Consider the following 23,749-nt stretch of genomic DNA (forward strand, 5'->3'; position numbering starts at 1 on the left):
CTGTAGAGAAATTTCCAGAAACAACCACTAAACATTCAGAAGAGTCTATTAGGAAGAGATGCAAATCCAGCATTCTGAGGAGATTTTCACATACTTTAATTGGCTACAACTGAGTTCAGAAGGGGGCATTAAGTACCCTTAAAACACATGAGGACATCAAACATTGGCACTGACTGGCTTGTCCTACCTCCGGGGTCTCACTGTCATCTCAAATATTCCTTTTTTTTTTTTTTTTTTAATATCATGCTGCTGTATGGGAAGTACCTAATGTGAGTTTATACATTTTGAAATGCATGCTAAAGTCATTCTTAACCAAATATTCGCAAAAGCTCTGAATTAAGGGTATCATTCACACTCAGTGTTCGTTGTATCTATCTATCTATCTATCTATCTATCTATCTATCTATCTATCATCTATCTATATATCTTTACTGCCACAGAACTATTTGAAATGAAAAATCCGCCATTTATCCTTTTTCTCCTCTTTCCTTTCTGCCTTCTCAGTCAGTTTGGCAAGAGCATCTTGCTGAAACTTTTGGAAAAGGTTTCCATTGAAACAAATGAGGAGAGTTTGACTTAGGACTTTGTGAGCCAAAGCTGCCCTCAGCCAGGAGCTCAGGGAGCTTCAAGCCCTCTTGGTCACCCCTAGGGGTCACTGCATAAACTGCAAGAAGACAGCAGCTAATCACACGTGACAGCCTTCACAGGGGATGACTTGGGGAGAAACTGATGTATTTTGTGTCAGGAAACCTGCTTTTGGCACAATTAAAGAGAAATGTGAAATGTAAAGAATAAGTAGAAGATAGTTCTTGATCACAGGGTTTGTATACTGGTATTTTTCTTCTGTTCTACTCATCTAGGAGTTCGCCCATGATACCTGGGTTCAGAGATCCTATCCTCATTGTGTAGTACTTAGCTCACCTGTGGGAGACAGATGAAATAAAGGCATGTTTTTAAAACCTGGAGCCTGCTATTAGTAAGATTATAATGACTCTAGGCCTGGTGAGTCACTCAATTCTCAAGTGATTAACTGCTCATTCATTCTACAAATAGTCATTGGACACTCACATTCCTCTGCCAAAGCCTGTAATAGGTACCCCAGAATGTCACTTGGGCTGTGGACACATATGATTGCCAAGCAAATGATGAATGATTTTTCAAAATAATTCCCCACCCGTGCCTCCAAAAATAAATACACAGAAAACAGTAATCCCAGATTTTTACAAAATCATCCTACCTACTCAAATTATCTGTTAGTTCTGATTTCTTATTAACCACATTTTTTCCGGATTTCAGATATACAGCTCCCGCAGGCTGTTAATGTTCCCCTCAGAAATAAGTGTTCACTGGGGTGGCTCCTAACCTTGTAGGGTATGATATCTTGCACATTCTGAATCAATGAGTACTTGTTGGTTAACTCCCATAGACCAAGTGTCTCATAGACACTAGTCTTTTGATCATCATGGCAACTGTGAAGTAGGTATTACTTCCATTTTCTTGATGGAGAAACTGAGGCTTCCTAGGTGGCAAAGTGAGTAAGTGACAAATGAGGAACCAGAACCTAGTTCTTCTGAGTCCTGAACCAAGGGGCTCTTTGCTACATCTCACTGCCTCTGTTCACACTTCTCCTCACTGATCCTTTGCCCCTTTTCTCTTTCTGTTCTTTCTGCCCACATCTTCCAGCACCCTGGCCCCCATTCCACAGGGCCAAGAGACTTGTCTGCCAGAGGGGGGATTTTGCTAAAAAACTGAATACACCAAGGTATAATAATTTGCTCATAATTGCTTGATAGTTTGATGTCTGCACGCTTTCCAATTTATTTGCTTTCTTAGAGAAAGAAAAGAAAAGAAAGGAAAAGAAAAGAAAAGAAGAGGAAAGAATAAACCCAAGATTGGGCAATGAAGGAGTGAACATCAGCTGCTTACTTTGACCTCAGTTTCCCCACCTTATAACATGGGGATTTAAATGAGTTTATTAGCAAGTCCTTTTTAACTCAGTTTTGTGGCTCTAATGGTGGAGTTGTAGGGAATGCAGCGCCCCACTGGGAAAGAGAGCTCAGAACTACAAGTTCACAAGTCTGTCCCAACCCTTCCACTCAACTGAGAAGGCCTTTGGTGAGCTCCCCCCCCGCTCCAAATCTGCATGGTACCTTATTGTGTGGTACTCGATATCTCTGTTTTCACAGTTGGACAGCAAATTGTCTAGACATGATAGTAACACAATCAAACCTGTCTACAAGGTGCAGGCATTTCTCTGATTTGCTCTTGCATTGTTCTTTCCCTTTGCTTTCAACTGCTGATCTCTTTCTGAGGAAGGGGATTAACCATGTACCACAGGGTGATCCTGGACATCTGCCCCCAGCAAGTGGGTGTTCACCTCCCAGGGAAACCAAGTGCAGAGTACCCTCAGGAGCAGAAGTGGGCTTGCTGCATGAGTGCTACCAACAAAAAGTGGTCCATGTGAGATGCCATTCGGGGACATGAGTCTGAATGTCCCTGCTGTGGCCCAGGGGAATGGCGTCTGTGTCACCAAGCCACTGCTGGCACCTGGGCTCTGTCACAGTTGACAGGGCTGAGTGGAGGTCAGCTGCTGGCTGCTCCTCCCAGAGCAGGTCCCTTGGGATCAGTGGAGGCGAGAATAGGGGAAGTAGCTTGCCTCACCTGCTCACCAGGCTGTTCTGGAGAGATGTAGAGGGCTTCCATCTCCATTACTGTCAGAGTCTGGCATCTTTTGCCAACTCTGAAATTCACAGCAAAGGAGAGAGAAGGGAGGAGGGAGAGGGAAAGAGGCACAAGCCAGACAATCAAAACAGCCACAATATTTTGGAAGTGGAAACTTCCAGCTAGAGAATATTTTTAAAAACAGAACAGTAGCGCTGGAAGAGGCATCCACTGAGCCAATGCCCTTGTTTTCTAGAGGAAATAGCTAAGAGATAGAAAGACAAAGTGACTTCCCTGGGATCACAAAGCTATTAAGTGGCAGAACTGGGACAAGAATCTGGATCTTGGGGCCTTTTACCACTGAAAAAGAAGGCTTGGGATTCTTTAATACCAGACACTGGCAGGGGAGCCGCTTTTGTGGGAGTCTAGTGGAGACAAAGGGTGCTGACCCAACCAGCACCTGCAGGGAGGAGCAGGTGGCGGACCCTGTACCTTGCAGATTGACACCTCGGGGCACCAGCCCCTGCAGTTCCACAGTGGGGAGGTCATCCTCTGCTGCATTGGACGCGTTGCGGGGCAGGGCTCTCCTGCCTCCAAATGCAGGCTCCGAGGTCTCAGACATTCTCAGTTTCACAAGCTCCTTATGGGAGAGAAAGGGAGACACAGAAAAGGAATGGGAGACAAGTTACATTTGAGACAAGGATTCAAAAATAGAGAAGCAGACATATCTGTGTGGGATAGCACATTTTGAGTTTCACATAAATAAAACTTGAGAAGTCTTAGTAGGGATTAGTCTAATGATGGAGTATAGTTCCCCAAAGATCTCGGGGAGATTTCTTGTTTGTCAAAACACATGAAAAGCAGAAGAAAAGGGGCTTATCTGAAGAAAGGAAAAATGTAAAAGATTTTAGAAAGCAGGGTTCCCCCGCTCCATTACCCCTAAAGACAGTATTTTTGTAAGAAACATTTATTGTCATATGCCCATACATATGTCCATTTCATATAGACTTGAGAAGGCCTAAGTCACTTCTAAGAATAAAGTCATCCAACCATGTCCAAGTAAGTGTTCATTTTTGCAACTTCATTCAACCAATGTTTAATGAGAGCCTACTATGTGCCAGGCTGTGATCTGGGCACTTGGAATACATCAGAGAACAAAGCAGAAGATTGTTGACCTAGAGCTTCCAGTCCAGTGAGGGTTAGGGTGGAGGCCACACTTTGCAGAAGTAAACAGAAAAGGGTATAACAAGGTGGCAAGTGCTTTGGAGCCAGGACCACACAGAGCAGGAGAAGGCAGATGGAGTCTGGGTGGGTGAAGAGGGTACATTGTGATTTTGAATTAAGGCTATTAATAGCCTTTCTCTAAATGTACTTGGTCAGTGGTGCTAACACTGCCTTTGCTCCAAGCCTGCTTCCCCTTCCTCTGGAGTTTGCACAGGCAAGATGCCAGCTTAAACACCACATACCTCACTGCTAGGCCCCAATCAGTACTTGTTGACAAACTGACCAAATAAAGGGAGCCCTTGTTTCTGGCCCAAATGGAGCTTTCACCTTCAACACCTAGATCACCCAGTCATGACTCTTGGTTATTTGGCCCTTTTCAAAAACGAAGCACACCCTCAAAAGATGAAGAGCCTCCACCATAGAGGCAACCAGAGTAGACTGTTCCAGAAACATGTTGAGCAAAGGCAACACAGCTAGAGACAAGAGAATCACTTTCTAGGTAGGGTATTTGGTCTGGGAAGCAGACAGCAATATTTGCAAGCATAAAGTCTGAATCAGTTTCCATAAATACCTACAGACATATTTACAAAGTCTCTAGTGAGCTGAGGGGACAGGGAGAAAGGATCAATGATGGAAGGAAGAGTTAATGATGGAAGGTAAGAAAAAGCCATCCTCTGGAGGAAAAGAACCCCCCGGAGGTGGGCTTAGGATCACTAAGGGAGGGACGGTTTGGGGGAGAACAGGGAAGAGCAGTGCAGTAGCCAGTTGGGAGAGAGAACCCAGAAAGCAAAGAGCTGGGGAGCCCCAGGTGCTTGCCAGGTAAGAGGAGCCTGTGCAGGCGAGTGCAGGTGGGCAGAAGCACCCTCCTCTCCAGGGGTCTTGGGGGGTAAGTGCTCAAGTTCAGCTCTTGCATTGGGAAGGGGAAAGGGGTATGCAGAGCCAAGACTAGCAGGTATTCTTACCTGGCCTCTCTCTCTCTCTGTCTCTCTCTCTCTCTTTCTCTCTCTAACCTTCTCTCTCATCCCTCCACAGTTTTCTCCACTGAGGAGAAGGGAGCTCCCTTGGGGGAGCCCTCCCAAGTCCCTCATTCCCATCTGGTGGCCTTCTTGCAAGCAGAGCCTTCAGAAAATCTTGAAGGAGTGCCTGAGAAGTCCCTGCTTGGACAGAAGTGGGGCTGGGAAGGCGCGGTGATGGGGGCCAGGAAACACAGCGGACAAGTGGGGGCGCCTCTTACCCCTGTCCCCTATACCCGGAGCAGCAGACGCCCGAGGGATCACAGGAAAACTCCAGGGCAGGAAGGCAGGCGCAGCCGGGCCCCTTGGCTCCTGGGTGCAGGTTTGCGGTGAGGCCGGGCGGGAGGGGTGGCTGCTTACCTGCGGTCCGCCCGAGGTGCCCTAAGGCAGGCTGGCTCTGCTCAGAAGTACTTCCTCAAAAGGACTCGGGGAAAAAGGACAAGAAAGTTGGCTCTTAAATAACTTCCTAACAGCCCCCACCCTCCACCCTGCCCTCCCCCCTCCCCTCCCGTCCCACAGGGTTTTCTCCTCCCCCTTCTAGACAGCTGGAGCAAACAGAGCAGCTTCTAGGACTTTCTACTTATTGCTGCCATCCCGCGTAGTTCTGGCAAGAGCCCCTCTCCCGACCCACGCCCCTCTTACTTCGGAGTTCCTAGCCCTGCTTCTCCTCACCATCCCCACTCCAGCTCTGCAGCCCCTCTGCAGAGGCCCCTCACACCCTGCCTCCTCCTTTTCTTCAGGGGGGCTGGAAGGGTCTTCCTGCACAGGGCAGTGTCCCCGCTGGGGATTCTGAGGTTGGCTGCTTGGATGAAGGGTGGGTCTGCCCTCTGGCAGAGAGGTCACAGACAGCTGTGACCATGCATAAAGCAAGAGGAAGGTGTCCTTCTTGTGTCAATACGGCTGGTGTGGGGGGGTGGTCTGTGATCTTGAAGCACGGCTAGGGGGGGGATGGTCTGTGTTCTTGATGCATCCATGCGAGCCTCAGCCACCACCTTACTGCAGGACTTCCCACAGGAGGGGAGGCCCAGCCCTGGGGAAGATGAGTAAATAACTTTAAGTGTCACAAAAATTAGAAAATAACACTTTTTTCACCCTGAAAACCATTTTGGTTTATCTTCAAATAACTGGAGAAATAGAAAATTTTTCTTCCATGTATATGTTTTTTTTCTGATTCTTTGTCTCTCTAAATACTCCTATTTTCAGACAGGGCTATTTTTAACCCTTTTTACTGTCTTCAAATCTCTGACCTTGCCCCTTGATCTAATTTCATGGGGGGAGGGGGAAGACCATTGATTAGGAATTCTCCAAATTTTCTGCTACCAATCTATGAACTTGTTTGCAAATGCCTATATTTCCCTCTTACTAAAGTGGAAAATGGTTCCAGTCCTTTGTCCATGGCCAAGTGCACGGGGCCCTGCCTTTTTGCCTGTGGTCTATGTCACCTTGTTCTTCAGGGTCTGGCCATACTGCATATCCTTTCTTTCTCCTCTATCATAAAGCTCCCGCTTGAGCGGCTGTTCCCCACCAGCATTGACACAACTTCAAGGCAAGTCTCTTCAGTACTTGCTCAAACCTTCCCTGGGACCACATGCCCCCAGCTATTGCTCCCCTCTCTCCTCTTCATTGCAAGCTTCTGCCATCTGACATCTGCTCCATTGTTCTGTTGAAACTAGCTCAAGGTCACCAATGGCCTGTGCTAAATCCAAAGGAAAGGATTCTGTTCCAATTTACCTAACATTAGGAGACATTAAACTTGGGCACTCTTACCTTGAAGGTCTGTTCCCCTGGATTCTGGGGCATTACACTCCTCTAGTGCTGCACGCACCCCCTTGGATAAATGTGGCATTCCCATCATTCTCATTTCCCATCTGTATCCTGACATGTCCCAATCTAGGTTTTTAGCCATGATCTTTTCTAGAACCTCAGAATCCCCAATGTAAGTGTCTCCCAACCATCTTGGCATGTCCCAGTGATAACTCACACTCATCATGTCTAAAATGAGATGTGTAATTTCCCCTGAAAACCTGGTCCATCTCAAAAGTTCCCTATCTCAGTGGATGCCACCACCCTCCTTTCTGTTGCCAAGCCAGACATGTGGTGTTGTTCTCGGCACTTCCTTCTTTTCCTCCCCTCAACCCCCAAATCCAATCCCTCAACAAATACTTTCTATTCTTCCTCTTAAATAGCTCTCGAATCTACCCATTCACTCCCACTCCCACAGTGGAGGTTCAGACTCCCGCATCATCCTTGTCAAATCTCCAGTTGTCAAAATCTCCGGAACCACCTACCGCTTCCAATCTTGACTCCTCCAGTCCATTCTCCACACTGCAGTGAGAAAGAGCTTGGAGGGGCTTAAATCTGGAATCAAATTCTTTGCACAAGCTCTTCTATCACAATTTCCATTTGCTCTTAGGATAAATTCCAAACTTTGGTTGACGGGGTCTCTGCAATGTCGGTCCTACTTTGTCCTCCATCCCCTTTCACTCTCTCTTGCCTTCTGCAATGGAAGCCCACTCTACCCACCTCCTGCCCACCCCCATCCCCCTTCAGCCCCTTGTGGTACGCTCCAGCCCCAGTGATTTCCCTCTTGTACCACTTGTACCATGGCCAGAAACACACTCCACTCCTCTTGCCTCTTCTCACCACTGAACTATTTCTTATTCACTCTCCAGATCCCAGCCCAAACTGCACACGTGTCCTGCAGGAGGTGGCCTTGTCCTGGTGCTTCTCATACAAAGCAGCCATTCTCTGTCTCCTTGTCTGTACTCCCACTAAACTGCATGAGAGTAGAGACCCTAGCTGGAATTCCCCAGGGATAGTCTGCTGACCATTCGATTACTCAAAGCCCATCCTTTCCATGCTCTTTGTTGAGTGCTAAAGAAGGACCAGCCTACTCTGATAATTATTCTGGCAAAAATCAAGCCTGAGTGTCCAGGATTCCTAGAGACCCCTTGCCTCTGTGGGTCTGGGGAAGAGCCAGGCAGCTTGGCTCCGTTCAGGTTAGGTGACACAGCTGCCAGACCCTCTGGGATTCCTGACTGTGCTATGCATTCAGGACAGGTCTGTCACCCTCACAACTGCCACCTCAGTGCCATTTTGCGCCTGAGACTCACTCATTATTGTGTGACTATGCACATGTATTATTTAGCTTTCTAACTTCCCCAAACCACTGACCCAAAAGACTGAAAAAAGCAGTGGCTTTCCTTGTGTCTAAAACTAGTGTCAATAGCAGAGTGTCTGAGGACACCAAGCACAGAGATGTTAAGATGTTACAGATGTTATAAAAAAAAGTCAGTCACATCTCTGTTACTGATATTACAGAGCCTTTCCTCATAGCACGGGGGCTTAGAAGTCAGAATAAAGTTTTCTGGCCATACCATGAATCTTGAACTATGCCCCCCCCCACCAAATGTGACTATGGTAGAAGCAGCTGGATGAACAGACTCTGAACTCTGTGGTGTCCTTTGTTTTTGAATGTTTCTTGCCTGGCATGGAGGTGGCACACTATAGGTATTTAAGGAACGTTGCATGTGGGGTCTACCTGCGGGGGGAAAAAAAAAAACAAAAAAACACCTTGGATATTTTTAAAAGAAGGAATTGATCACAGGGGTTTGGTTACATGGGTGCCAGAAGAGACCAGAAACCAAAGAGGGAAATCAAGTCAATTAACTCAGCAGTTAGCAACAGCAGGGGAGTGGTGTCATCCCAGCACAAGGGTTAGGGTCATCACCAGAAACCCTGTCTGTCTGAGGTCAGGAGGGAGGGAAGAATGACTCTGGCTCTTCTCTTCTTCCCTTTCTACTTTCCCTCCAGTGTCTCTCATTTGCTCAATTGAATGAAAATCAGTTGATAAAGGAGTCTGGGCAACACAGTCCACAAAGCTGGCACCACCACACCGGGGTGGAGAGGGCTTCCCAAGATCACCCCCAGGTTTTATGATTCACCAGGCTGTCATCCTCACAGCTGTGATTTATTGTGGTGAAATCATGAAAATCAAGATCAGCAAAGGAAAAGGCTCATGGAGTGAAGTCCAAAGAAAGCCAGGAGCAAACTTCCAAGAGTCCGCTCCCAGCGGACTCAGACACTTGGTTACATCCCCCAGCTACGAATGTGACAACACATGTGAAATGTTGTCTACTAGAGAAGCTCATTAGAGACCCAGTGCCCAGGGTTGTTGTTGGAGGCTGGTCACGCAGGTACTCTGCTGAGCATGTACCAAACTCTAGACTCACAGAAGGAAAGCAGGTGCTCAGCATAAACCGTGTTCTCTGTCCAAAGAGCGTGGGCACAGAGAGCCATGCTCATCAGTCAAGGAACAGTGGGACTCCTGAAGTCCAAGGTCTCAGATGCCAACCAAAGGCTAGCCATTTAAAGAAGGCTTTCTGGGGAGAGTAGTCTCAGGTGTGCTGTGTTGACTCCTTTTTCCATATCATCCACCCTGTCCCCCCCATGCTCCCACACACACCCAAAACAGAGTAAAGCAAGGACAAAGTGAGGAGTGGATCTCAGGGCGAACAGTTGCAGTGAAGTCAGTCCCTTACTCTCCCTTCTAGACATTGCTCTCAGCGTCATAGTAATGGCTTGGAGCTGGAGGAAGCTCTCAGGGGAAGGTCCTTGACTGGGGTAATACAGGTTCCCCATACACACTTTCTCTGGCCTCACTGGCTCAGGATGGGACCTCTGAAGAGGTGTACATTCTCTTGGAGTGCATAAGCCCTGGCACACCTTCTCACTTTCCTGGAACTGAAGAAGCCATGATCCTGGTGTCTTGTTGATTGAAACACAGCTGCAATTAACTCCTCATTGTCTATTCAAGGGGCAGGGCAAGAATACCTACACCTCTCACTGAGGGATCCTGGCTCCCTTCAGAAATATGTAGCAACCTCTGCAAGCCTTAGGTGAGCAGAAGGTGCATGCGATGGGAGAAAGAATTCCCAGTTATCTTACTTTGACGTGTTCAGTCTGAGTTCTCATTTCTAGGGTATGGACACTCTTCTCTCTAGATGTATTACCATCTCTCTCCTATTCGGCAATATCCAAAAGCAGACTGTTTGCTCAGGGGATGACTTTTCTGGCAAACTCTGTTTGATTTATATGCAAAACATCACAACCCAAACAAACAAACAAAAAAGTCAGTCACGTCTGGACCCTTCTGGTTTTTTCCAGTTGAAACAGGACTTGGATTTTGTTGGTTATAGATGTAGTTACACAGGGAGTGGATATAAATAACAACAAGTTGCCAAACCCTCCAACATAAATGATCAAAGTCCACGTCTTGGGGAAGACTTTCTCCTCTGGTGACCTTGAGTCTTAGGAATTGGGGGGGCGGGGGGACTTTCCACTGCAGGAGAGGTGATTACGGGGGAGAGGATGGGAGGGAGGCTGGGTGGAAGGTTTACAGTCAACGTTCCAGCCACCAGAGTGAGCAGTCAGTAAAGGAGAGTGGGCCTCTGCATCCATTCACGCCTTGAGAGAAGCCTCAGGGGAGTCGTCACAAAGTCTGACGATGACATTTAAAGCCAGGAGAAGGAATTTATAAAGCACCATCACATCTGCCTCTGTAACAGGGGCTTGGGTTCTGAGAAAGGACTGTTCCTCCAAAGGTTCTTTCCCTCTTCTTTTAGGAGAGATGTAAACCCACAGCAGTGACAGTTCCAGATGGCAGATACTTCTCCTTGTTTCAGCTTCCCTAGGCATGACCCTCTTGCCAGCATTCTGCCGTCATCCTTAATCTACATTCCCAGGAACAGCAGATTGCTGGGTTTGGTCTCCTCATGGCAGGGTCCTCCAGGAGGGCTCATGGAGGAACGCAAGATTTAACTAATGCACTTGTGAGCTTACCAAGTACAAACCCCTGTCTTTACTATTATTGTCATTTTTAATTTTGGTAAAATATACGTAACATAAAATTTACTGTCTTAACCATTTTTTTTAGATTTTATTTATTTATTTGACAGAGATTACAAGCAGAAAGAGAGGCAGGCAGAGAGAGAGAGGAAAGGAAGCAGGCTCCCCGCTGAGCAGAGACCCCCCCCCCCCCACGTGGGGCTCGATCCCAGGACCCTGGGATTATGACCTGAGCCAAAGGCAGACGCTTTAACCCACTGAGCCACCCAGGCACCCCTGTCTTAACCATTTTTAAATGTGTAGTTCAATGGGTAAAGTATATTCACAGTGTTGTGCAACCAACCTTCAGAATTTCTTTATCTTGCAAAACTGAAACTTTATACCCATTAAATAATTGTGTGCCTGAGTGTGTATGTAACGGTGTTTGTGAGTATGTGCCTGTGTGAGTGGGTGTGTGTCTGAGACTGTATGTAAGGGTATTTGTGGTTGTGTGCCTATACGTGAGTGCATTGACTTTGTAAGTGATCGTAATTGTGAGTGTGTGCTCATCTGTGTGAGCATATGTGCAAGGACCAGGGAAGACAGAAGAACTGCCGCAGGGATGGCTCACTGTGTGAACTCTTGGAGGTGGGTTTAGCTTTGGGAGACTCTCCATTGGCTTCCAAGCACCTCCTGAGTTCTGGCTGGACTTAAGGAGACACTAAGAGAGCTCTGTACCCTTTAAAAGACTTTATAAAATATGACAAAAGTTACCTAGAACTAGATCTCTTACAGATAAAAGCCTTCAAACTTGAGGAGAGATTTTATAAAATGTTGATTAACTGGAGACATCCAGACTAGGGGACAGATGCCCTGATGAAACCATAACCAGCCTCACCAGCATACAGCATGGACACATGGCAAGACCTGCTTCCTTTTTTATTCCTTTCCTTACTCTAGTGGCACCCAGACTCTACTGATCACAGAAGCAGAGCAAGACACCCCACATCCACCCATCCTGTTTACCCCACTTTTCAGGAGAAAATGCATTCAGTGATAACAAAGGATTATAAAAAAATGACAATTAAAATAGAAATGTAACGATGCATTTGACCAGCAAAAGTGAAACCCAAGGTAATGCCACAGATTTGTTTCAAATAATGTACTGATTGAAAGAATTGTGGCAATGCAAAAACACCACTAACCCCTGGATAATAGGGAGGCACTACAAACAAGCCCAGAATGCCAATTACCTTTGTGTGCCTGTGTGCAGGCTTGTATGCTTAAATTCAGCAGGAACCTTGCAAGCGTCCCCAAGTGTAATATGCAACTGGAGTTAGAAGCAAGACTTCCTCCCCTGCTACCTGTGTGATGGTGGGCAAGTTACTACCTTAATATCTCTGTACCTCAGTTCCCTCACCTGTAGAGTGTGATCATAATAGTGTTTGGTTCACAGGTAATGCAGGTCAAAGAAGAGGGTATATGTGCAGCCCCTGGCGTGCAGCCCCTGACACACAGCCAACACATTACCAATGGTGGCATGTGTGACCTGAGCAAACCCTTCCCACCCATGATGAATATTTTAACTTTTCCTAATAATTGATATCATCTGTATTCTCATTATCAGGGAAGTGAATATTTAACTTGTTGATAATTTGGGAGGAGATCATAATTAGCATTTACTGAAGGAAAATTCTTCAGGAGTTTGAGGAATTTGATAATTGGCAGGTTGCAGGTGTGCACACAAGGATACAAGTGGGTCTATTTCTGACTGAAATGAATGGAAAACCTTCCAACACAAGTATGCTGTCCAGGGAGCAGGTGTTTGTTACCTAGCAATGGATAACTGGGACATGTTAGTTCAACAAGTATTTATCTAACACCAGCTATTGGTGGGCTGTGTGATGAGTAAGAGAAGGATTTTGGTTGGAGCATGCCAAGCAAGTGGACCAGCTTTTGTGTGGTCTTGGAAGCTGACATCTAAGTTGGATAGAACTCTTCTAAGGGGACTCTGGGGAGGAGTGCCCCAGTCTATGGCAGTCACTATGCCCACAACCCTGTGTTCCCTGTTGTGATCATACAACAGCATCTTCTTCCTGATGAGGTTAAGTAGTAGAACTAGGCAAGCGGGACTGTTCTGAAGGGGAGCAAAAGCAGAGATAAACACTGAAACTTAGAAACTGAAAGAGGACCTTCGAGTAAGGGCAAGCGGGAAATGGAGAGGACGTGATGTTCTGCTGGATCTTCCCAGCAGCAGAAACTTCTGGATAATGATTTATGAATCTCCAAAGCAAGGCAAAGGCCATTGCATAATCACATGTGTGGGTTCCAAGATCTAGCCAAAGAAGGGGGCAAGTTCTCTTTTCTTTGGTGCTCACTCAGCAATTTCTGGAGGGAGGCTTGTAGTGAGGTGCAGTGTCGGTGCAGAGTCCTTCCTGTGAATGTGTTTCTTGTTAGTGCATTTCTGCGATCACAATGGTAACAAGAAGATGTTAAAGTAGCATTTGAAGTATTAGCTGTACCATATGGACATATATCACGATCCACCGAAAATATTTCCCAACCTTATTTTTAACTTAAATAAAAATGGTTTATATATACACACTCATGCAGTCCAGCCACCACGTGGAGGGATCATTTGGAGGGCCACATGGAGAGGTGGTGGTCCTGAGACTACTTGGATGGAAAGAGGAACCTGGCTGTCCCAGTATCCTAACTGCATCCAGCCTTCACCTGTCCCTGACCGTTCACCACCTACAGGAGGCAGCCATCTTGAAAACACATCCTCTGGTCCCAGGCAATCCATCCCAGTGGATGCCACATGGAGCAGACAAGCTACTCTGCTGAGCCCTGCCATTTTAAGCAATCAAATAAAGTTGCTGTTATTTCAGTCCACTAAGCTTTGGGATAGTTTGTTAGTTTGTTACATAGCAATGCATAACTGTGGCACATTAGTTCAACAAGTATTTATCTAACACCTACCACTGGGCTGTGTGATGAATAAGAAATGTCGCCTTTAGGTCATACACTCCAGATGGGTGAGTGTATTAAAAGCTAGGCAAGTATTATGCCTCCATCAGAAAGAATGAATACCCAACTTTTGTAGCAACATGGAACAGGACTGGAAGAGATTATGCTGAGTGAAAGAAGTCAAGCGGAGAGAGTCAATTATCATATGGTCTCACTTATTTGTGGAGCATAACAAATAGCATGGAGGACATGGGGAGTTAGAGAGGAGAAGGGAGTTGAGGGAAATTGGAAAGGGAGGTGAACCACGAGAGACTATGGACTCTGAAAAACAAGCTGAGGGGTTTGAAGTGGCGGGGCAGGTGGGAGGTTGGGGGAACCAGGTGGTGGGTATTAGAGAAGGCACAGATTGTATGGAGCTCTGGGTGTGGTGCAAAAACAATGAATACTGTTATGCTGAAAATAAATAAAAAATAAATTTTAAAAAATTAAAAGTAAAAAAAAAAGAAAGCTAGGCTATTGGAATTTAGTCAACAAGTCTGTTTCAATGATTTTATAGACTTCCAGATTTCATAGACATTTTCTTTTTCACTCCCATAACAAATGTCTTTCACGTGGACCTGATCTGCCCTATAATATATATTCAAAATATGTGTTGATTAATTGATGAATTAAAGTCAGTAGACTATCTGATCGATGAAAGCAATATGGGTTGCTGACAAAAAATAGGAAGTAAGAGCTTTCAGTAAATTATGTATGAAGAGCCGGTTTTACTTTGTTTCTTGCCTTAAACAGTCAGCCACTCATTTAAAGTTGTATTTCCAAGTCAGAGAGCCACATAAAAGGAAGCTCCAAGTAACTGCAAGGGTAAATAATGATTTGTGTTTTATAAAATGCTCCACTCATATATAGTAATCCTTATTTAAGTAATCAGTGCCCAATGCCTCTCTCCATAGCCAGCTGCCCATTTACATTCTAACCTCCCCTCCAGCTTTCTTTGGGCCATTTATCCCATGGTTTTTATGTCCATCCAGTCAAACTTGTTTTAGTCATGAAGAGAGGACTGAGGGAGGCACAGGAGAGCCTAATAGCCCCAGACCTGGGAATCCATTATGCATACCATGGCAGTAACTGCCTGTCCCTCATCTGAGGACATATAGAGAAGGAACCATATACTTCCTGGAGGCTGAGTTTGGAAATATTGTCCCAGACACTTGGTATCCATGAATGGTCAAATAGCCACTCAATACCCTGACCCACTTCTGTCAACTTCTTCCCTCCGCACTCGCACTGCTTTCAACCATATACCCTTGAAAACTTTAGGCAAGATCTCATTTTGAGAGGGAGATGGTGCTACAGGAAAAGAAAAATAAAGTATGTCATAGATGAACACAATCAGGCTAATTCAATCAACTTGAGATTAACATGGCATGATTTCTTTCAAGTCTTTTGTCCCACGAGAGCACTAATTTACATGTTTTCCATAGTATTAAGTTCTTTCTATATATGTGTTTATATGTACATATCTACATATAATTTATTGTTACTGCCCATATTTTTAATTTCCATATGATATAATCCTCTTATCATGTAGGAATTCTATGATATATGTACATATATTTGCACACATAAAAAACATATATGTTTACATATACATAAAACATATATATGTATGTATGTATGTATGTATGTATAATACATATATATATATATGTATTTGTATAGGCATAATGGGTGTCATAGGGTAGAACAGTCTAGAAAAAGATATGGAAATTAGAAATTATTTTGATTTTTAACATTTGCCTCCAAAATGTTTTCTTTCTTTTTTTTTTTTAAAGACTTATTTATTTATTTTAGAAAGAGAGGGTAACAGAGGGGCAGAGGGAGTGGGAGAGAGAATCCCAAGTAGACCACACACAAAGCATGGAGCCCAACACGGGGCTTGAACTCATGACCCTGAGCCAAAACCAAGAGTCAGACACTCAACTGACTTTCCCACCCAGCACCCTGCTTTCAAAATGTCTTCATCTAAAAAGGCAATTGTGGGGCGCCTGGGTGGCTCAGTGGGTTAAAGCCTCTCCCAGGGTCCTGGGATCAAGCCCCACATCGGGCTCTCTGCTCATCAGGAAGCCTGCCTCCTCTTCTCTCTCTCTCTCTCTCTGCCTGCCTCTCTGCCTACTTGTGAACTCTGTCTTTCAAATAAATAAATAAAATCTTTAAAAAAAAAATAAAAAATAAAAAAATAAAAAGGCAATTGTATCTTCTGTCACTCCTTAAATTGGAATCGATTATAGAAAACACAATTGTGATTTATTGCATAATATTAATACCTTCTAGTTGCTGGTATCTTACACCATACAAAGCATTTTCACGACTGCTATTTAAGTCTCCAAACAACCCTCTGCAGTATCTCTGAACACAAATAAGGGAACTGAGGCTTGACAAGGTAAGGGACTTGTTCATAATTGCACAGCTGCAAAGTTACACATATCTGGGACTCTAATGAAAGTTTTGTTGTTTTTTAAGTCAAATTCAGTGTCTCAGCTAAAATACACTTTTGCCAAGCCACTCTCCTTCTCTTAGTCAAAATTTCTCTTTAAACTTACATGCTCCAAGGTCCCTGTAGAGTTGGTCTCCTGTTACTCCTGGAAGACAATTGATTACATGTCCCCAAATCCTCCAAATGGTGACACAGGCAAGTAGGAACCTGCTCAGTGGTTTCTAAGTAGAATAAGTAGGAGACACTAAAGTGAGGCGGCCAGCCTGTACCTAGTGGGTGCCATCACTGTGGGTGGGAGCCCCTGGACACTGCAGGGACTAGACCTGGGTCCCCTCAAGCCTGACTGCAAAGCCCAGAATTCACTGATAACTGAAACTCTTTGCCTCTTGAGTAACATCTCCTGAAGGAATGCAGAAGCGGAATGTGTACCTGAAGGAAGGACTCTACTAGGAAGACGTATGAGAACCGAACTAAACCAAGTCTGCCGCAAGGCAGACCCCAGCACTGACCTTTCACCAACTTCCTTCCTCATTATATTAAAAATGATGCCCAGAGGTGGGTATTTAACATGGTAATGAGACACATGATGCAAAGAAATATGACCTTTAAATGCACGAGGCGCCAAGAAATCTCCACCTCTACACTCTCAAACACTTCTTCTTTCCTACCTCAGTCCCTTTAAAAACTCCCCCAGCCTTTGTTCGGAGAGCCAGCCTGAAGGATCCTTTGCCCTGTGCTCTCTCTTTGTGCTAGAGCACAGGTCCCAGTAAAGCCTTGCCTGAGCTCCCATTTGGCCTCTAGTCAATTTCTATTGCTTAGAATTCCCACAGACCCAAGCTGGTCACGCCTCTACCTTGTCGGTCAACATACTACAGTAAACTATGGCTTTTATTGGACCTCTGAATGGGCCCGGGATTCTTCTAGGTAGTGTAAGGGATTCAGCTGCAAGCAAGAGAGATTGACCTTTTCCTTAAGGGCTGACAGTTAGTGCCGATGCTCACCAATGAAAGAAAAGAGCAATATGTACCATCCATCCTGGACACCTTAACCCAGATACACCTGCCCTCAAGAGCTCCTTCCCATGGCTCAGCTTTATGGAATTGTGTTCATTGTATTCCGGACCACCTTGGTTCCCCAGAGCAGGTTAGAACGAAGCAGTACATCAACCATTACGATCCTTGGCCCAACCCTCACTTGGTTCTTCCCTAAGCTAACAATGCCTTCTAGCACAGGCAGGAAATATGACAGAAGAACTTTCCAGTCTCACAAAGGATAGCGGAAAATGCTTCTGTGGCTGGGACTTGGCGATCAAAGTGCATTGCATGTGTTCATCAGCTGTAATTCAGATGGTTTCTATTTTACTCTGCATTAATTTTTTATGAAATCTCTCTAGGACCCAGGGGACCCATAATTGGCTTTTAGTTCTTTATTCTGCGTGTCCTGTCTAATTGCCGAGATGGTTCCATGATAAGACTCACATTTTAAGGTGGTTTTATATATTTACCAGCCTTCCCATCTGTAGGCAAGCTCCCATTGCTGTGTGGAATGTTAATCAAGTTTTTCTTTTGGTGGCGGGATGGAGGAATTATTGAGCTATTTATATATTTTCTTTTTAATATCCTTTTTTTCCCATCAGTGGCATTATGTACAGAGCATTACCAACAACAAACCTCAGACTCTAATCTTCTGATTTCAGTTTGATTTTTTAAAATATTTTATTCATTTATTTGAGAGAGAGCGAGCAGGGTGAGGGTCAGAGGGAGAAGGAGAAGCTGATTCCCCTGCTGAGTGGGGACCCTGACATGGGGCTCGATCACAGGCCCCCCCAAGATCATGACCTGAGCTGAAGGCAGTCACTTAATGGACTGAGCCACCCAGGCACCCTTTCAGCTTGATTTTTAAAGAGAGTATGAAATCTGTACAGTAGATGCAAGTCCTGTTTCGAAGGAAACTTGCTCTTGGTAGGAAACATGCTCATATGGTTATATGTGCATGATATGAGGCCTGTGGGGCCCGAGGGGGGTCTCCACTCCCCTTCGGAGCAGCAGTCCTGATTTTGTATTAGATTGTCTCTGGATCCCTTAGGGAAACCAGCTAGTGGCTCTCACAGCATGTCCTTGCCCCCTCCCCTTGCACCCCCATTATGAAAGGACCTCATAGACTATCTAGAAAACACTATCCTATAAAAATGAGAAGGGAGGCCTGGAGAGTTGCTTTTTGCCAAGGGTCTCTATGCAAGGCCAGGACTACGATTTCTTTCTCTAATTTCAGATGTTCTTTTCCTTACCAACTTCATATACTTTTTGAAAGCTAAGAAGGAAAAAAGTGGTCATCTGACCATGCTTCCTTAAAGGGAAGCTAACAGAGGTATACCAGACCTGCCACCTGCCGCTGATTTTCTTCCCGTCGTGACTGTGGCTACCCACCTTGGCAGACAGCTTACGGGAGTCCCCTGAAATGCAAGGTCGCATCCTTGACTTCTCCCCTTGGTTTCAACTGTTTGCGAAGTTTAGATTTTGCATTAGGAGTGATGTTTGCGGAGAAAGGGAAAGATTTCATTTTGGGCACTTTTGCCTTGACGGCACTTCTCCCAGTTTCCTGATTGTTTCGTGTGTCGAGGGTACCATGGATCTGTGTGCGAGAGATCCCCTGTCTTATGTGCTGGCAGCTCCAAGCTCCCGAGACTTCATTCACTGGAGTGTGGCTTTTGATGTGGCCCCTGGTTAGAAACCGCACTCTCCATGGTCATTAGCCTCCTTTCTTCTGCAAAACTTCCCATCTAGGAAGCAGCTTCGGCACCACTGTTAAGTCTGAATTTGCTCGTATTTAACTCACTCATCACAGACCATAAAAACCTCTGCTCCTTGAAGTTTCTCAAGTGTGTGAAAGCCGAATGTTGGGGAGGAGCTTCCTTTTAATGTTTATTTTGCCCTGTGTTCTCAGGGCAAAGAGGTATTGTTCAGCGGCATTTGTTCAGTCCTTGAAAGCAGAAGGCAGTGCTTCTATTAGAAGCCTTGGTTCATTCAAAAGGAAGCAATCAATGCGATTCAGCAAGTGGTCTTTGAACACTTCCTGTGACCTAAGAACAATGTGAGAGGCTGTAGGGCCATGCCCCTCAAATACTGGTGTGTCGTAGAAACATCTGGAGAGCTTCTGATTATATAGGTTGGGGCAGGTTCCAATTCATTCACATTTCTAAAAAGTGCCAAGGGATGCTGATGTGGTCTGCGGACCCAACTTTGAATAGCCCTGCTATGAGAGACCTCTTAATGAATTTGTAGGGTTTTGTGGAAAGACAGTCAAATATTCAAATTAAGATAATGAGGCAACACATAATGCAGGACCAAATGATCCAAGTTCCTAAATGCACACCAGAGAGAGGGAATGGCAAGGACCTTCAGGAGGTGATGGGAGCAGTGTGGACCAAACACATCAGACTAGTTGCTACTAGTCTGTGGTAGGAGTTGTGAGGTGGCAGAGTTTTAGAGAAAGGGCATGATAATGGATGTGTGGAGAATAGGGGAAAGCTCTCTGGGAGAGGAAAATAAAAGTGATATGTGGGGCTCCTGGGTGGCTCAGTTGATTGAGCATCTGACTCTGGGTTTTGGCTTAGGTCGTGATCTCATGGGTCATGATCCCATGGGTTGTGAGATTGAGCTCCGGGTCAGCGGGGAGTCTGCTTGAAGATTCTCTCCCTCTGCCCATCCCCTTCTCTTGAGTAAATAAATCTTCTGATTTATTCTGATTCAATCTTCTCTTGAGTAAATAAATTCTCTTGAGTAAAAAAATCTTTTTAAAATGGTGATATTTAATGATATTAAAGGTGATTATTTAATGGGGAATTTGCGCTGAGAGTTGATGGGATTAGATTTGCAGAGCACATAGTGTTTAAAAAGAAGACCACAAACCCAAAATGGCGTCACTTAGGTTAAGGGCCCAGGTCAGTAAACCAAGACTTAATAATACCTAACCTGACTGCAGTCTCACCCCCACACCCCCAGGATGGAACCTTTAACCAACTAACATGGGAATTTTCGATTCAACATAGGAAATTTATTGATAGACCCTTTCCTTCCCCTTAGGAGGAAGACCTTGCCTAAAACAATGGATTCTTTGCTAATAATATATTTTCTTCCTCCCCATCTCTACCTATAAAAACCTTTCCTTTTCTATCACCCTTTAAAGGTTCCTTCCACTTATTTGCTAGATGGGAATGCTGCCAGATTTATGAATTGATTACTAAGGCCAAAAATGTACTTGGTTGAATTTTTGTTATTTAACAGATTTGGTAGCAACAACAGGATTCAAAGTGAACTTCCAGAAGCATTTGGGGACTACAAGAAACACAATCACGGTATCCCTGAACCCTTTGAATTCACTGTGTTTCTTGACATTTCTGAGGGTTGTGGGTGAGTTCCTCTAGGTTCTGAGGAGCTCTGCTCTTTCTTCATCCAATCTCCCAGTTTTAATCAGCTTTCCTTTATAGGGCAGGTCAGGTGGACTGGCAGACATTTATGCCTGGTACCCAATAGAACTAGCATGTTTGTCCAGATCCCAGCTGAGCAAGCCCCTAGACTTTCAGACCACATCTACCTCGGTGGAAAATTCAGCGAGTATCCGCAGGAATCGGTGGTGGTGTGTGCAGACCCTCCCGTGGCCAGAGCACAATCACATTGCTTGGTTACTGCTGACACATGAAGGTGCATGTGTTCACTGAGCTTGTTTTGTGTAGATAAAGGCTATTGCTGGTGAGATCTCAGAGGCCAAAAAGCCACGAAAAATGGTGGGTCTGGGTAGAACATTTAAAGGCTATTAAGGTGGGGGGCACCTGGGTGGCTCAGTGGGTTAAGCCTCTGCCTTCGGCTCAGGTCATGATCTCAGTGTCCTGGGATCAAGCCCTGCATCTCTCTGCTTGGCGGGGAGCCTACCTCCTCCTCTCTCTCTGTCTGCCTCTCTGCTTACTTGTGATCTCTCTGTCAAATAAATAAGTAAAATTTTTATAAAAATAAATAAAAAATAAAGGCTATTAAGGCTAATAGAATGCTTGCTACCTCAAGTGTCAAGGTTAGATTGACACTAGGTCACTACCAACTTCAAGGAAGCTTCCATGCAATGAGGTTCACTATAAACCATGCACAATCCCCCACCCTTCTGCATGTCCCTTTTAGGTAATAGTTCAGCTCTTAGAGAAACTCAAAGGCTTAGCAAATCGGATCCTTAAACTCTATCTAGAGTCAAGCACACCATCTTATTATACACCTGCTTATTTTATGTCTAAGGAATATACATAGTTCCAGAAGTTATTCATTTCTAGCAAAAGCAACAAAAATCCTACTAAGCTTGTTTTGTGTCCTGAGGAACTTGGCTTGGTAACTATCAGGCTGGGGGCCCCAAAATGAGGCCAGATATGTGAGTTGCACCCCACCTGCGGCTAGATACAGCTGAACAGACATGTGGTTTCACTCCATTTGTGACCAAGGTCCTATCAAACGGCTGCCAGCCCTCAAGAGAATTACAGCCTAGCAATGCAGTGGCCCTTACGCGGAATGTTCCAATTAGATCGGATCATTTAAGAAGCGCACTTGAAAGCAAGGATTCCCAAATTAAACAGAATGGGATACCTGTTTTAATCGACATGCTGAAGCTTCCAAAAGGTTTCAAAGTTTCAAAGTAGTTTCACTGCAAAAGGCTAATAAAAAATTAAAGATGTAAAAAAGTACCTAAAACAGAAGGCTATAAGGCCTCCTGCTGTTCCCTTTTCCTTGTGTACTCGTTCTGCTGATCCTCTGTCTCATTTGCACTCTGAAAAGACTACACAACTGAAACCAAAGTCTTCCAAGTTCATGGCCTTCCAGACACCCCCATATCTACCTTAAAGGGCCCTCAAATGGGCTACTCCCAGAGTTGTAGAAATAAAGGGATTTTCTGGGAAATTGCTATTATTTCCTAAAACAGCCCAGGGGGACCTTCGGCAAATAGCAGAGCCTCCAGAGGGGATCCTTGAAAAACTGGCAGAAGCCAGCAGAGTGTGAAAAATCTTAAGAGAATTAGTGCTTCCAGATCTCTCTCTGTAGTGCCCACTGGAGAGAGGAAAATAAAATTTCACCTTGTCCGTTCCTTTTCAAATCCATACCCAGAGATAGCTGTTGTCTTCCTGTTTGCCTTGTTTGTGTAACTGTGTTGGTTCTCTGCCTGCCTGGGATGTGTCAGTTGTTGGTTCCTTTTGCTATCACTGGGAGTGACCCTGAATTTGGAGAAGGTAATAATACCCTTTGCACCCTCTTCAATGACCCCTCTTACACTAGATGGGGGTGTTATTCAATACTGCCAGAAATATTTAAAATTAGAACTATGTACTCAGAGAGAAAGAAGCCAACTGAATAATGTAGTGCATAGGTGGCTTAACCTATGATGTCATTTAAGTTACAACCTAGTTCTTTGGGGAATTAAAAGCAACTGTCCTTATCTTACAAATCTTTACAAAACTAGATATGGAGCTCTAGAGGCAATTCAAATTTCACCTATTCCTTTACCAATCCCAAAACTTTCCCTATTTATTTCAAATGGCTTGCAAATTATTGGCTCCAGGAAACCATTTTGGAAGAACTTCTTCCTCTGCCCATGAAGTCATGTCTTATCACGTCTTTTTTTTTTTTATTTTTAAGATTTTATTTATTTATTTTACAGACAGAGATCACAAGTAGGCAGAGAGGCAGGCAGAGAAAGAGAGGAGGAAGCAGGCTCCCTGCTGAGCAGAGAGCCCGATGCGGGACTCGATCCCAGGACCCTGAGATCATGACCTGAGCCAAAGGCAGAGGCTTTAACCCACTGAGCCACCCAGGCACCCCAAATTATGTCTTTAAAATGTAAACATGGCTCATAATCACCTGAGACTGAAAGGAGAAAAAAAAATAGGGATAGAAACCTTTTAAAATACAAACTGCTAAAAGGGCTCATATGCTCAAACTCTACCACCCTCTCTTTGAGGTTAATTTCAGGGACAAATAAAAATCTTAAAAATCTTTTCTGCAATATTAGTAACTATAATAAGGTCTTCGCATCTGTGTGTTTATGTGTATGTTATCAATCCAAGATATTGTTCTGCCTCTGGATGGTATTGCTAAAATTAACTTGTAAACAAGTTTTATTCAATTGGTTTAAAGACAAGCACTTGTAAGGAGTGAACATTCTAAAACTCTCAAAAAGATAGAAACTAACTCAAATGTTTTTCAAGTTCAGGTGATCTGGGAAAAGAAAGCCAGTGCAAAATTAGAATTTGGTGTTCTCTTCTCTCTGTTAAATAGACAAAAGTTCTTCTTTTCTTTCTTTCTTTCTTTTTTTTTTTTTTTTTCTGTGGTTGGAAGGGGCGATTTATTGTTTGTTAGTGTCTTTTTGCCTGGGAAACACAAAAGGAAGAGTTCAAAGTATTAGTTCTTATTTGATAATGCCTTCCATATAATTAGCATATCAAATAAGAACTAATACTATGTCTTCTTTATGTTGTGTTGTAAGAGTGTGGTACATGTGGCTAAAGTCTATCCCAATTCTATAAAAAATG

The 23,749-nt window shown here is 44.5% G+C and overlaps 1 protein-coding gene across 2 annotated transcripts in view; it reads right to left on the minus strand.

Moving 5' to 3' along the window:
* Positions 1–5,329, minus strand: part of F13A1 (coagulation factor XIII A chain) — a 169,274-nt gene extending 163,945 nt beyond the window's left edge. Inside the window, exons 1-2 of one of the 2 annotated variants that reach the window (XM_059399386.1) lie at positions 5,259–5,329; positions 3,154–3,301 (exon numbers count right to left, since the gene is read on the minus strand). In XM_059399386.1, the coding sequence (XP_059255369.1) occupies positions 3,154–3,283 (130 nt within the window). In that variant the 5' untranslated portion in view covers positions 3,284–3,301; positions 5,259–5,329. The other variant, XM_059399385.1, reaches the window with a different exon arrangement.
* Between the last annotated feature and the right edge of the window lie 18,420 nt (positions 5,330–23,749).

This window comes from Mustela nigripes, chromosome 5 (assembly GCF_022355385.1).
Source record: "Mustela nigripes isolate SB6536 chromosome 5, MUSNIG.SB6536, whole genome shotgun sequence".
Taxonomy (NCBI): Eukaryota; Metazoa; Chordata; class Mammalia; order Carnivora; family Mustelidae; genus Mustela; species Mustela nigripes.